The following is a 15,696-nucleotide window of genomic DNA, read 5'->3' on the forward strand; positions in this document are numbered from 1 at the left end:
TCCCCCCACTCGTAACAAGGACAGAGTTTCCCTTGTCCTCACCTTCCACCCTACTAGCCGTCACATACAACAGAAAATCCTCCGACATTTTCGCCACCTCCAACGGGATCCCACCACTGGCCACATCTTCCCATCTCCTCCCCTTCCGGCTTTCCGCAGGGACCACTCCCTCCGTAGCTCCTTGGTCAATTCATCCCTTCCCACCCAAACCACCCCCTCCCCTGGTACTTTCCCTTGCAACTGCAGGAAATGCTACACTTGTCGCTTTACCTCCCCCCTTGACTCCATCCAAGGACCCAAGCAGTCTTTCCAGGTGAGGCAGAGGTTCACCTGCACCTCCTCCAACGTTATCTATTGCATCCGCTGCTCTAGGTGTCAACTGCTCTACATCGGTGAGACCCAAGCGCAGGCTTGGCAATCACTTTGCCCAACACCTCCGCACAGTTCACATTAACCAACACTGATCTCCCGGTGGCTCAGCTCCCCCTCCCATTCCGTATCCGACCTTTCTGTCCTGGGCCTCCTCCATGGCCAGAGTGAGTCCCACCGCAAATTGGAGAAGCAGCACATATTTTGCTTGGATAGTTTACACCCCAGCGGTATGAACATTGACCTCCAATTTCAGGTGGCCCTTGCTTTCTCCCTCCTAACCCTCCCAGCTCCCCCACAGCCCACTGTCTCTTCTTCCCGCCCCCAACCACCCCAACATCAGTCTGAAGAAGGGTTTCGGTCCGAAACGTTGCCTATTTCCTTCGCTCCATAGATGCTGCCGCACCTGCTGAGTTTCTCCAGCACTTTTGTCTACATTCATTATAGTCAGACTGTTTTGTCTTTTTTGAGCGTCTACTAATTGTCTTTTCCTGCAGGTGTAAATGTGCCTGACCATGAAATGACAGTCCAGAGCTTATCAGATCTTCTAAAGCAGTCACTTACCCCATACGTCGTTTGCCTTCAGGGCAAGGAGTGCACAAGTAAGGAGAAGTCCACTCTGTTGCATTTGGCCATTGGGGACAATGTGTTGATGTCTTGAACTTACTAAGAGATGCTTGCCAGTCACTATTCAATGATGTTTAACAGAGGAATGTAAGGGGTGTGGATAATTTATTTTTCCTGTTTTTTTCAGTATTTAATTAAACAAGCAATCAAGATCTTTAAGATATCCGGGCTTAGCACTGTTGGCTACTATTTGATGAAACGTGTTTCATTTTTCATTCCAGCTGTGAAGCAGGTTTTGCAGAAAATTCTGAAACACCTTATGGGTGGGAATGGCAATGAGGAGGAGGAGGAAGAGGAGGAGGATATGGAACGCTCTGTTGATTTCCACCAGATAAAAATGAGCTGCTCCATGGCCTCCCTGTGTAGATGGTACAATACTGTAGCAAAGGTAAATGATAACCAATTGCTGTATCCATTATTCACACTTTTCCAAACACATGAAGACATTTTCTTTGTTTGCAAGAGTAGCACTTTGCTGGAAAGACCAGTGCTGAGTTGTTCTTGAAGCTGCTGGTGAATTGCAACTATCTTTGTAAAGGGGACACAAGGAGGGTTTGGTTTACAAAAACAAGACACAACGTGCTGGAGTAACTCAGTGGGTCAGGCAGCATCTTTGCTGAAGTAACTCAGCAGGCCCCATTAGTGCCTGACCTGAGATGCTCCAGTAATTGGTGGTATTTAATGGTACTCCTTGGGGGCTTTTACAGAATAGGTTTCAGCGTTTTCATCCAATAATGATGAATTAAGCTATGTAATATTTCTAAGCCTGGATGGGCTGGCACTTAGAGGGTGACATGTGGGTGGTAAAATTCCCACATGCCTGCTGTGCTTCTAGTGGAGGTTGAGGAAGCCTTGGTGAATTGTTTTGCAGTGTAACGAATGCCGAGTCCATGATGAGAAACTGGTCGCTGGTTCACACTATTTCTATGTTATCCCACTTTTTTGTCCACTCCCTACACATTAAGGGCAATTTACATAGGCCAATAAACCCACAAACCTGTACATCTTTGGGATGTGAGAGGAAACCAGAGCACTCAGAAGAAACCCACACGGTCATAGGGAGAAAGTGCAAACACCATGCATCTGGCTCTGTGAGACAGCAGCTCTACCAACCATTCCACTGTGCTGCCCTTAAGATTCAGTGGTCCTGTTTGAAGAGAAAGAAAGGAACTCTCTCGAACTGCTGGCCAAACTTTATCTCACAGGCTACACAGATAATCTGGTAATTATACAGTTGGTGTTTATGAGCACTATAGTGCTCATGAAGTGTCTAGTGACATATAGTGTCATGTTGTGACATATCGTGTCTAGTGTTTATGAGAGTTTATTGGGTACAATTTGGCTGGCATGTTTTCTTGCATTTCTGCAATCTATACTTCAAATTACAAAGCACTTTGGGGAAATCTGAGGGTGTTGCCATTTATCTCTGTCTTTACAATCGGGATTTGCAGGGATAATAGTAGTAAGTACTGGTGTTTTGTTATTACTTAGTGTAGCTGTCAGAAACTTTGCAAAGGTGGTTTAATGCAAAAATACAGTACTTTCAGCATAATTTCACACTTTGCTATTTTAAGGCCGCCATTAACATACACAAGAGAATCGTTTGGACCAGCATAAGTTTGACATGTTTGTGAACCACCTTTGATTAAAATATTGTGAAAATCATAAGTTTGGTTGCCCAAGCTTGTGGATTCTAAAATATTCTGTGAAAGTAATTATATATTCAGTTTCAGGAGAGTAAACAAGGGAAGAGATTGAACTTGCTTTCCATCACAGTGAGGAATGTGGAGGAGTCACTGTGGTGGATGTTTATGTTAAAATGTATTTTGTGCATTCTGTTGCTTTTTATTTGTATGACTGATTTGGAAAATTAAATTCCTTGTACGTTGCAAAACATACTTGGTTAATAAAGTATTATTGTGTTTGTGATATTTTTGCTTATCATGCAGATGTCTCCATTTTTATTGAGTACTGCGTGTGAAATATTTGAAAATTTAACTAAATGCTTGGCATTTTGGTTCTGGCATGCTGATCGAGAGAAATCTACAATGTAATTGGTTGCTCAGCAATGTAATTGATAACATCTACCGAGCAAAGCACTAAGAGCTCGAGAGAATGCACAGGAAATGATTCGAGTCAGAACCCTTCTTCAGAAGGGGGAAAAGCTGGAAAAGAGAGATGGGGATCAGACAAAGCCTGGCAAGTGATAGCTAGATACAGGTGAGGTGGGTTTGATTGGCAGATGGATGGAGTTAGAGTTGCTGTTCTGTGGTATGGGATAAGTTTCAATTACTTTTCTTCCCCAATAGAAAGAAAATGTTATTGATGTTCCTAGTGTAAGTTGTAGTTTGAAGGGGGAGGGAGAGAATTACGGTTTCTATTATATCAGTCAGAGGACTGGCTTTACTTTGCTACTGGGATTACGTTTGCCATTCTTTGTTTTAATGCAGAAATCTACTTCAAAAAGCCCAAGGAAAAAGAGGAAATCTTTGCTTCAGCACGAAGTGGCCTCTCCCATAGTTATCATCTTCAAAGATCTCGAGAGCTTCCTCCCCAAAGTACTGCAAGATTTCATAATCATCGCCAGGTAATATTGTAGTCTATTTTATGCTGGTGGCTGTAATGAATGTGGATTGTGGATGATCAGCCATGATCACATTGAATGGCGGTGCTGGCAAGAAAGGCCGAATGGCCTACTCCTGCACCTATTGTCTATTGAAGAGCACAGGCCTGACCCACCATTCAGTGTGATCACGACTATTCAATCGTTCAATGGTACTTTTATTTCACATATACCTAGGTGTTGAAGATGGGTGAGCCTTTTGGGACCATTGATCACAGTTCTATTAGATTTTAAATAGTTATTGACAAAGATGGCACTGGTCCATTAGTTATAGAATCGAAACAAGGAACTGCAGATGCTGGTTAATGCACAAAAGGACGCAAAGTGCTGGAGTAACTCAGCAGATCAGGTCGCATCTGGAGAACATGGAGAGGTGACGTTTCTGATCAAGAACTAAAACGTCACCTATCCATGTTCTCCAGCGATGCTGCCTGACCTGCTGAGTTACTCCAGCACTTTGCATCTGCTCTGGTCCACAAGTTAAACTTCTAAATTGGGGCAAGGCCAACTTTGGTGTTACACAGGGACGTGCAAAGGTTAATTGGAGTAGGTCGTTCTGAAAGTGGGTTCCCCAGGCTTCAAGTCTCTTTCTGTGCCAGATCTGCATAATTCTCACTCCCCGAACTTTCAAAATGTCATCTCCTTTTTATCTAATTACTTTAATGAACTATTCTTCATAACTGTCTGGGGAGAATTCCAGAGATCCACCATGCCCTGTGGAAAGAGGACTCTTGCACAATGTTCCAGCAGTGGTCTCATCTCACCAGAGTCCCCTAAGTAATCGGAACAAGATGCTCCATTCTTGTATTCAAATCCTCTTGGAATAATGGCTGTAATACCATTGGCCTTCCTCATTGTTTCTCCACCTCTGTGAAATTCCAGTGATTCACATGCAAGGACCCCTCAGTCTCAATAGCTTTCAATCTCTTAATAGCTGACAAAACGATCTTGATATTTTTTCTACCAAAGTGAATGACCTTGCAATTGTCTCACATTGTACTCCAGCCATGTAATTGCACATGGATAGGAAAGGTTTAGAGGGAAATGAGAGTAGATGGGACCAGCTTAGATGGGGCATATTGGTTGACACAGACGAGTTAGGCTGATGGGTTTGTTTCCATACTATATGACTGAGCCACATTACAGTTATAGAGTCATACAGTGTGGAAACAGGCCCTTTGACCCAACCTGCCCACACTGACTAACATGTTCCATCTGCACTAGTCCCACCTGCCTGTGTTTGGCCCATATCCCTCTAAACCTATCCTTTCCATGTGGCTATCTAAATATTTCTTAAAAGTGGCAAAAATACCCAAATTTGGCAACGCGAATTGTCCTATTGAACACGTTCTTGCCCATACCTTTAATAGCTCTGAAGTCTCTCTGTCCCTCCTCACAGCCCATGGTCCAACATACAGTAGCTTTGGGGTCATCACATGAGCAGGACACATTATATTCAATCCTCTTGTTGAATTAATTGATACAGATTGTGAACAGCTGAGCCCACAGAATGTGATCCTGTGGCATCTCATCTGCCAATGGCCTCCAGCTCAGAAATGACCCATTAATTACTTCTCTCTTTTGAGTCCGTGAACCAGTTCTCAATCTATGCCAATATATAATCCCCCATCCTGTGTGCTCCAATTTTATTTAATGATCTCGTGTGTCACACCATATTGAAGCCATAATTTCTGCTGAATCAGTGGTAAGGGACAATTTAACTTCAGATAATCTTTATCTTTATATATAGAAGCTCTTGTGGTTTAAAAAAAATACTCATGCCATGTATTTCATTTTCTTTAACGTTTCCTTGATCCTTCTTTGAATTTTGAAATGTCTCAAGTCTTCAAGCTGACTGCATTTTTAGCAACATATACCTTTTCCTCTGCTCTAACCCCATTGAATGTATTACCACAGTGATTCTCATTACTTGCAAACCACATATTGGTTCTTTAATTTCTAATTATTGCTCAAGTATTGTAATATCTTTTAATGTAGTCTCCCAATCAGCCATAGCCATCATGCTCCTCATGCATTCATAGTTTATCTCATTTGGATTTAAGATCCTATCCTCAAGTTGAATCACTTTAATTTTTTATATAGAAAGGTTTTAATTAATTCCACATTTGCGGTCCATATGATGATCTATGTAAAGAACTGCTGTGTCCATTGCAAAGGTTAATGTGATTTGCTCTTGTATGTTTCAAGCTCCTGTTTTTTGTTGGAGGGGGGGGGGGGGGGTGGATGGGGAGGGAGGGGGGGGGGGGATGGGGGGGATTTGGGGGGGGTTAGCTTTGAATATAAACACAAATTTGTAGGTCTATTCGGGTGGATGTGATTTCTAGGTGTGGAATTGATTATTGCACACCCTATTCTAAGTAACATTAATTCTAATGCTTGTTTAATATTTCAGTAATTACATCCAGCGACTCCCACTGGTGCTGGTTTTTGGAATTGCCACGTCCCCAATCATTATACACCGGATGCTGTCTCACTCGGTTTCCTCGCTGTTGTGTATTGAGCTGTTCCAATCTCTACCTTGCATCGATCATTTGGCTGCAGTTATTGACAAGGTGAATTTCACATATCGTATGTATGGGCGGAGCAGCTGGTGGAGGGGAGGGGTGGAGTTTGGGGAGAGAGGCAGGTGGATGATTGAGGGAAGTAGACAGAAGAGGGAAAATGAAAGATGAAGCTGACAGGGGGAAGAGAGGGTGATGGTGAAGGCGGGTGCTGGAAGATAATAAGCAGGGACGCTAGAGGCTACAAGTGGTGGAATCAGATACGTAGGGAAGTTGATAATGAGAACCATTAGAGCCATTGTACTTCCTATAGTTTGACAGTCAGAAATACACTCAGTATTTCAGCTTGGCCTAACTAATATTGTATAAAGTTAGGCCTTAACCTCCTTTTATATTCTACGTTTGAATTATGATCATCTAGCACTGAGATGGAAATACCACAGGAAAATAAAAAGTGATTTTAATCCAAAAAGTACATAGAAAGGCTCAAAACATTCCTAGTCTGAAACAAAGACTTTTATTCATGTAATCCTTGGCACAAGGACGGCTTTTGAGCAACCACAGGATCAGGAAACCCAAGGTCTTGAGGGAAAAACACACAAATGGTTGGAGTCCTATCTCTCACAAAGGAGCACAGTTGTGTTTGTTAGAGGGCTGTTATCCTAGCTCCAAGACACAGCTGTAGTAGTGCCACAGACGGGGTGCCCTTGGTCCTGCCATCTTCAGTAATATTGATGACCATATAAGATCACAAGTGGAGATGCTGTGGCATAATTGCACAATTCACAACTCTAATGGTTGTTATTAGAGAGGCCAGGACAGCAATCAGACAGTGTACTGGCCAGGTGATGACCATGACCAACTATGATGACCTTCACAAGAAGAACTGCGGTAATTGAAGGAATAGGCAATAAATGCTGATTGTGGCTGGAAATCACCATGATGAGCGTTTGTAGGCACTAGGCCTAAACTCGCTGGATGGGGAGGGGGGCACCTCTTTGAAACTTGAATTGAATCGGAATTCATTGCCACACACGGATGTGGAGGCCAAGTCAATAGATATTTTTAAGGCTCTTGATTCTTGATTAGTAAAGGTGTCGGGTTAAAGGGGGAAGGCAGGAGAATGAGGTTGAGAGGGAAAGATAGATCGGCCTTCATTGAATGGAAGAGTAGAATTGATGGGCTGAATGGCCTAATGCTGCTCCTAGAACTTATGACCTTGCTCTGGATCTTAGGGGAAACTTTGAAGTTACAGTCTTGTATGGAATCTTCTTCTAATTGTTAAAATTAGCTGCATAAATTTTGAAAATAAATGTAAATTATTTTCTCCTTTTTCTCCCTTGTTCATAGTTGGTGTTGACAACCAAATTCCCATTTAAGTTGAGTGGAAAAGTGCTTCAGGTTCTGAATAACATATTCTTGTACCATGACTTTTCTGCAAAGAACTTTGTTAAAGGTTTTCAGGTGAGCAGTAGTTGGTGATGATGAACAAGGTTAAACTATGCTTGCAGCACCAAAAACAACATTTCATTTCCTGATTATTTCTTCCACTTGTTCTTCGTAGCTATCTCTGTTGGAGCACTACTACACCCAGCCTCTTAGTTTTTTATGCTGTGCATTGAATGAAACCAATGCCAGGGTGCACCATCTTTCCCATGATGACTGTGAACTAATCCGCCAGTTGCCATCTTTAATGGGGTGAGTAAATGTTACGACTTTTTGATAAAAAGAGATGCATTTTATGACACTTCTTCTTCTTGCGTTTATGGTGTGCACAGCCTAAAGTTGTAGGTCAACTTGTTATATTTGATCTTTTGTTTGTGCACGTCAGGTTGATTGTATTAGTCGAAACAGGGTGGACCACGTGAAGATTACATTCTCCAGAGCTTCTTTTCTGAAGCTCCGTTACAGACTTCAGTACTTTTGAAGAGCAGTCACAGTTGTAAAGCGGTAAGCGCTTGGAAGGTCTGGCGGCATCTGTGTAGAGCAAAATAGATTCATCAATGATGAGTGGTCTGAGACATTAACTTTTGTTTCTCTCAGCAGAGATACCACATGACTTGCTGCGTATGCCTGTTATATTCTGTTTTTATTTCAGGTTTTGGTTTCTCAGGGATTACAATAGTTTGCAAGAGAAAATTCAGACAGGAGCTATAAAAGATATAAGGAACTGGACAGTGTTATAGATTGGGACAAGTTTAAAAAAAAAAGTCTTGGTATTGCCATCACTTTTTGCTTGCATCATCATTAATTTTGTTAGTTCTCATTGCTCTCTCACAGCTCCAGTTTCCTCAGGCCAGTATTTGGTTTGTCGCTGTGAATCTCTAATGTTGCCGATCTGACATGTTGCTGTTTCCCTCTCTGTAGACGTAAACTGGTTTGGCGAGTGCTTGTGACTTGAAGCGGCAGGTAGTGTAGAGAAAGCAGGGACTTGGACAGGTTGGGAGAGTGGGCAGAGAAGTGGCAGATGGAATACAGCGTCGCAAAGTGTGGAGTCAATGATCTTGATAGTACGAACAAAGGCACAGACTATTTTCTAAATGGGGAGAGAATACAGAAATCGGAGGTATAAAGGGACTTGGGAGTGCCGGTCCCGGATTTCCAAAAAGTTAATTTGCAAGTCGAATCAGTAGTAAGGAAGGCAAATGCAATGTTAGCATTTATTTCGAGAGGACAAGAATATAAAAACAGGGATGTAATGCTGAGGCTTTATAAGACGCTGGTCAGACTGCATTTGGAGCGGTGAGTGGTTTTGGGCACCATATCTGAGGAAGGATGTGCTGGAGTTGGAGAGGGTCCAGAGGAGGTTTACGAGAATGATCCCAGAAATGATTGGGATAACGTATGATGAGCGTTTGAAGGCACTGGGCCTGTACTCGCTGGACTTTAGAAGAATAGAGGAGAGACCTCATTGAAACTTACCGAATAATGAAAGGCCTGGATAGAGTGAAAGTGGAGAGGATGTTTCCACCTTGTGGAAGAATCTCGGAGCAGAGGCCATAGTTTCAGAATAAAAGGATTTATGTGACTCCAGGATTTCCTTTAGAAAATGAGGAGGAATTTCTTCAATCGGGGAGTGATGAATCTGTGGAATTTATTACCACAGAAGGCTGTGGAGGTCAAGTCAATGGTGATAAGGTGGAGATTGGCAGATTCTTGATTAGTAAGGGTGTCTGGGGAGAAGGCAGGAGAATGGGGTTGAGAGGGAAATGTAGATCAGCCATGATTGAATGGAGGAGTAGTCTTGATGGGCCAAATGGCCTAATTGTGCTCCTAGAACCTATGAAATAACTTGAGTTGCTTCTTCATTTATCTCCAGTTTGTCTGCATTTCTGTTATTGACTATTTCACAGTTTACTATAAATTATCAACACCTCATGCCTTGATTCTAACAATTTAGATTTGGCCTTTTACTCAAAGTAGGGTGGCACGGTGGCGCAGCGGTAGAGTTGATGCCTTATAGTGCCAGAGACCCAGGTTCGATCCTGACCGGTGCTGTCTGTTCAGAGTTTGTATGTTCTCCATGTGACCGTGTGGGTTTTCCCTGTGTGCTCCTGTTTCCTCCCACACTCCTAAGACATACAGGTTTGTAGGCTAATTGGCTTGGTAAAATTGTAAATTGCCCCTAGTGTGTGTAGGTAAGTGTTAACATGCGGGGATCGCTGGTCGGCACAGACTCTGGGGGGCGCCGAAGGGCCTGTTTCAGCGCCACATCTCTAAACTCTAAACTAAACCAAATTTTGAATATAGTAAAATCGAACAGGACCTGTAATTGAACTTTGATTCATGTTGATGCCATGACCCACCTAAATGTGTCATAACTATTAACTATACTTTGGATATGTAACTTCAACATTCATGGTTTTTTGCTTTCATCTCCAATGCACCTTCACATTTTACGATGCTTTACAGCTTTGTTCTCTCATTTTTTAAATTGCTGCTGAGCAATGAAGCTGACTCCGTCTAGAAGCAATCCACTGTTATACCAGCTTAAGTGCTGGCAAGGTGCTGGAGTAACTCACCGGGTCAGACAGCATCCCTGGAGAACGTGAATAGGTGATGTTATGGGTCAGGATCCTTCTTTGGACCATCTTATTCATGTTCACCAGGGATGCTGCCTGACCAGCAGAGTTCTTGAGGTCATAAGTAATAGGTGTAGAATTAAGCTGTTCGGCCCATCAAATCTACTCCACCATTCAATCCTGGCTTATCTCTCCCTCCTAACTCCATTCTCCTGCCTTCTCCCCATAACCCCTGAGATTCATACTAAACAAGAATCTATCTATCTCAGCGTTAAAAATATCCATTGACTTGGACTCCACAGCCTTCTGTGGAAAAGAAGTCCACAGATTCACCACCCCCTACTTAAAGACTAAAGAACTCCAGCATTTTGTGTCTTTTTGTAAACCAGCATCTGCAGTTCCTTGTTTCTACATTTTGAACCAGAGCTCCTCGACTCCCGTTGTGAGCTTCAAGGCAGGGAATGTGCTGGTGTAGTTGTTTCCAGACTTCTGGATCCATTCATAGTTTTGGGATGCATCAAAGGTCGATGAGACTTGGGAATTACTCCAGGTAAAGGAAATCGGATTGTAAGCCAATTATATAATTTAAATTAGGTACCAAACGTGAGCAGATTGTTACAAACGTGTATGTGTGGTCTAATGAAAATGTAGAGTAATTGTTAAAAGTCACGAGTATGTTTTATGATGCCACTGATATTTTACAGGGTTTTTCTGCATTGCAACACAGCCACCTATGTTACTTTGCAAAAGTGAACCAGTGAAGCTAATCAGAACATATTTTTTTAATTTTAGCTACGTTGATCATCAAGATTCAGAGAAGCAGGTTGAACTTTTGACCAATGACCAATATTTAAAGGTAACCATTTGTTATTGTGTTTCAGATTTGATTTTCATATCATAAGTTCTAGGAACAGAATAAGGCCATTAAGCCCATCAGGTCTCCTACGCCATTCAATCATGACTAATCTGTATCTCCTTATAAACCCCATTCTCCTGCCTTCGCCCCCAAACCATTGACATCCGTACTAATCAAGAATCTGTCAATCTCTGCCTTAAGATATTCATTGAATTGGCCCCCACAGCCATCTGTGGCAATAAATCCCACAGATTCCCCACCCTCTGACTGAAGAAATTCCTTCTATGGCCTCTGGTCCTAGAATCTCCCGCTAGTGGGAACATCCTCTCCACTTTCATTTATCCAGGCCTTTCACTATTCTGTAAGTTTCAATGAGGTCTCTCCTCATACTTCTACACTCCAGCGAGTATAGGCTCAGTGCCTTCAAACGTCCATCATAGGTTAACTCAATCATTCCTGGGATCATTCTCGTAAACCTCTGGAACCACTCCAACACCAACACATCCTTCCTCAGACATGAGGCCCAAAATTACTCACAATACTCCAAATGTGATCTGACCAGCACCTTATAGAGCCTAAGCATTACATCCCTGTTTTTGTATTGTAGCCCTCTCTAAATAAATGCAAGCATTGCATTCGCCTTCCTTACTACTGATTCAACTTGCAAATTAACTTTTCAGGAATCCTGCACCAGCACTCCCAAGTCCCTTTGTACCTCCGATTTCTGAATCCTCTCCCATTTGCTTTGATTCCTACTGCCAAAATGCCTGACTCCACACTAGGATCATATGTGATCACACTTCAATAAGATGTGATCACACTTCAATAATGCACTCATCCTTGAGATGAACAATAGCTCATGTCACAGAGTGCATTAAATTTGTATTGCTTGTCACTTTCAAATCTCTTTATAGCTTCTCCTTGCACCACCTGCTTCTGAACTTTCGCATCTGATGGTATCTTTCTATCTCCTAACTTTTTTTTAAATGTCCCTATTTTAATATTCCTTTGCAATAGAAATGAAAGAATGAGCTATATTTAAGATTCTAACTGTGTTCGATAAGTTGAGTAGAACGTTTTTTTTGTATACTGTGATGGGGATGGTAAAAGAGGTTATTTTTTAAATTATCCTCGAGGCATCGAGAATTCAGATTTTTTTTCTAAAATGGTGTTATTTATGAATAGAATGTTTGCCACATAGTTGCAGAGATAGAAATAATTATTTCAAAGAAAAAGTGGATAGGTATGTGGGTATACAGTGGGATTAGTTTAGGATTAGGATTGATATGACAAAGATTGGCAGAGGAGTTAAAAGTGCTATGAATTGCTCCAGTTTTTTTTTTGGTTAATATAGTTTATATGCAACCCAGTGAAGATATTTATCTGGTGAAAATCTGCCAATTCAGCTACTAATCCTGTTATTTTTCTACGTTATGAACTTTTGTTTCTTGAGATGATAGTGAACAGTGGTCTAAGTAAAATTGAAAAGATATTGAGCACTGGTCCCAAGTTATACCAGTGGATGTTCTCAGATGATTCACTTCATAATGCTTTAAGCATGCTGAGTATCTGATCATTTTCAATTTATTTATAAAGTAACAAAAAGCATTTTTTTCCCCATCTAATTTTACAGACTATTGTACAAACACTGTTGACGGACCTTCACGTTTACCACAAGAATTACTTCGCGGTCCTAAAGTGTCTGCACATTTTTACGTCATCGCTTCCAAAATATCCTTTGGGTAAACAGGTATGTGTTTGCTTTCGCAATACCCAAAAAGAATAACTAGAAATGAATTACATTTACCTTTCTAAAGATTAACAGCATGCCTCTTATTGAGGATGGTGAATGACTGATTGGGTGACGTGATATTAGTCAAATTAAGTTGAAGAATATAATTCTTGTGCAGCATTTTCCTTGTGTTTGTTGCTCCCTCCGATGAAGGAAACCATCTGGCTGTGGCGGTCCCTGGGGGTTAGGCCACTCCTTGGGTCATCCCCCTCAGCTCTTGAGGGACAGGGACGATTGTCTGCCCACAAGGTTTCCCGGGTCCTGCTCGCGGGCGTTCTGTGTGTTTGCCATGATTCATTAAAAACGACTTCTGAACCTGCATGGCGTCTGGCCTTTTCCTGACCTCATCCAGGCCACTATGTGGCCGTAATAATACAATAACTGTTAGGTAATAGGGGAATCTCGGGATGCATAATTGGTCAGGTAAGAGATATTTTTTCTCGTTAGTGAAATAGTTTTGGGCAGTTATTGGAGGAATGCAGGAATGTGTATAATCAGTTGTTGATTGATATAATTAACTTCCAGTCGGGCAGGTGTTGTGAATGTTCCACCTTGCTGTCAGGAAATAAAAATTATAACCATCAATCATGTTTAGTTTTGGAGGATATATTCCACCCACAGGTGAATCACTGAGCGTAAGCTTTGGATTATTAATATTGTAAGATTTGCCTATACAACTACAATGTTTTCTGCTTATTCAATCTTCAGTATTGAAGGCAAGGCCAGCATTTACTCGGATACATTTTATATTGAATCCTGGAATAAACATAGAATGCAGCAACTTTGCATAAATACTTCTAAAGTAGTCTGTAAATTGGAAGGTATTCTTGTTATCTTGGTTGTCATGACTACAAGTTATGTCGGGTGGCACGGTGGCGCCAGAGACTCGGGTTCAATCCTGACTACAGGTGCTGTCTGTACGGAGTTTGTACGTTATCCCCGTGTGGGTTTTCTCCTGGTGTTCCGGTTTCCTCCTACACTCCATAGATGTGCAGGTTTTTAGGTTAATTGGCTTCTGTAAATTGTGTAAATTGTCCCTAGTGTGTATGGCATGATAGTTGGCCGGCGTGGACTCGGTGGGCTGAAGGGCCTGTTTCCACACTGTCTCCAAAAAAGACTGCTGGTATATTACATTAGGATAGGTAGACACAAAATGCTGGAATAACTCTGCGGGAGAGGCAGCATCTCTGGAGAGAAGGATTGGGCGACGTTTTGGGTCGAGACCCTTCTTCAGACATTAGGATGGAGTGTAAAGGAGAACATCCTTGCTGTTCACAAAGTGCCTTCACTCCAGGTGTGTGTCCAGGCTGCATTGGCTGAGATGTGTCTTTGTGTAAGTTATGTGCTGGAGATGTGTGCAATTTGTAGGGACATAAAACCATTTCCATTTTTTAAAAATTTCTGTTGTAAGAGAGGAAATTATGCCAAGCGATCAATGCATTGGGTCCCTTAATCAGTCTATGGAATTATGAAACAAACTTAGAAATTCATTGTTGGTCGTCCAGTTTATAGGTCTGAAGCAAAAACCCAACATTCAGTTGCAGATATTTTCTATACCAGAACAATGCTCGCAACCATATTGATAAAGACTGTATAATTATATCTAGGACCTAAAGTTATGACAGGGTTAGTGATTTCTCCCCAAAGCAGTGGATAATTCAAGCAAAATGCTGGAGATGAAATGTCCTGGCTACTACACAACGTTAATAAAAAATAATGCAAAGCATACATTTTATTGTTTTAGGTTATGAGTTGCATGGAGCTTTATGTAGCTTTTTTTTTTTATGTTACATTAACCTTGTTCTTTATTCTGTTGAATATTTCTAATCCAATTTATGGGTGATTCCGCAGATCAGAGAGCTCTATATCACTTGTTTAGAGTCGAACGTATGGGAGATCAAGGATTACAGTTCTGCATTTCAACTGCTTGGGTAATTATGGTAGGGAGTGATTGTGTGTGCCTCAGCTGCTCTAGCCTGTTTAAGAGTCTCTGAACCTTACAACTACATTCCTACTTTCATATACCCTGCGCTGTAACTTTATTGATTCACGGTGTTCAATTTGCCTCCTGACCTGTTTGGTTGAGTATGATGCTCCGTAATCATGGCTGTCCAATCACCCACAGTATATAGAATGTACAATGAGAAACAAGGCATTCAGTTCAACTGGTCCATGCCGACCTCATCCCTCCAAACCTAACCTGCATCCACATAATGTGCTGCTCCTTCCCCTTCCATGCTTGTCACTTTATCCATCTTCTCCTTTGATGCCAAGTTAATTTAGTCTCTTGATAACCTGTGGATATTCCCATATTGAGATTCTAATTCTATTGTTTAACTGCTTGTATTCCACACCTGTTTTAACTGTTCTGGTGTAAAATTTAAAAAAATGAATTTTTAGATATCTTTATTATGCCAGTGGATTGCTGAATGCAGGGGCTTCTTCCAGTACTGAGATTTGATTTTTGTTCAGTGCAATTCCCTGCTGTTTTCCCAATGGATGGAACTTGAGTGAGTCACTTTGAAGCCGAGAAAGCAAGCAACAACTTCCTGGATTAATTTCATTTTTGCAACTTGGGAGAACTTTTTTTCTATTTCCCTTTTTTTTTTTTTAAATCAAAGAAGGTCACTGGGCTTATTGCATTGATGCTGGCTGTCAGAGCAATCCCATCAGTTGCATGCCCAATGCGTATGTAGACTTTGGAGATATAGTGTGGAAACGGGTCTCTTGGCACACCGAGTCTGTACCCATCAGTGATCACCCCATACGCTAGCGCTATCCTGCACACGAGGGACATTTTTTTCAATTTTTACACAAGCCAATTATCCTACAAACCTGTACTCCTTTGGAGTGTGGGAGGAAACCGGAGCAGCCAGAGAAAACCC

At 41.7% G+C, this 15,696-nt stretch overlaps 1 protein-coding gene across 3 annotated transcripts in view; it reads left to right on the forward strand.

Annotated features, from left to right (window-relative positions):
* Positions 1-15,696, forward strand: part of orc3 (origin recognition complex subunit 3) — a 57,415-nt gene that overhangs the window by 10,586 nt on the left and 31,133 nt on the right. For 2 of the 3 annotated variants that reach the window (XM_033020845.1, XM_033020846.1), the window contains 9 exons: positions 867-971; positions 1,218-1,384; positions 3,447-3,583; positions 6,033-6,192; positions 7,492-7,605; positions 7,706-7,839; positions 10,956-11,019; positions 12,653-12,769; positions 14,663-14,742. In XM_033020845.1, the coding sequence (XP_032876736.1) occupies positions 867-971; positions 1,218-1,384; positions 3,447-3,583; positions 6,033-6,192; positions 7,492-7,605; positions 7,706-7,839; positions 10,956-11,019; positions 12,653-12,769; positions 14,663-14,742 (1,078 nt within the window). The remainder of the gene's footprint in view (positions 1-866; positions 972-1,217; positions 1,385-3,446; positions 3,584-6,032; positions 6,193-7,491; positions 7,606-7,705; positions 7,840-10,955; positions 11,020-12,652; positions 12,770-14,662; positions 14,743-15,696) is intronic. The other variant, XM_033020847.1, reaches the window with a different exon arrangement.

The sequence above is a fragment of the Amblyraja radiata genome, chromosome 5 (assembly GCF_010909765.2).
Source record: "Amblyraja radiata isolate CabotCenter1 chromosome 5, sAmbRad1.1.pri, whole genome shotgun sequence".
Taxonomy (NCBI): domain Eukaryota; kingdom Metazoa; phylum Chordata; class Chondrichthyes; order Rajiformes; family Rajidae; genus Amblyraja; species Amblyraja radiata.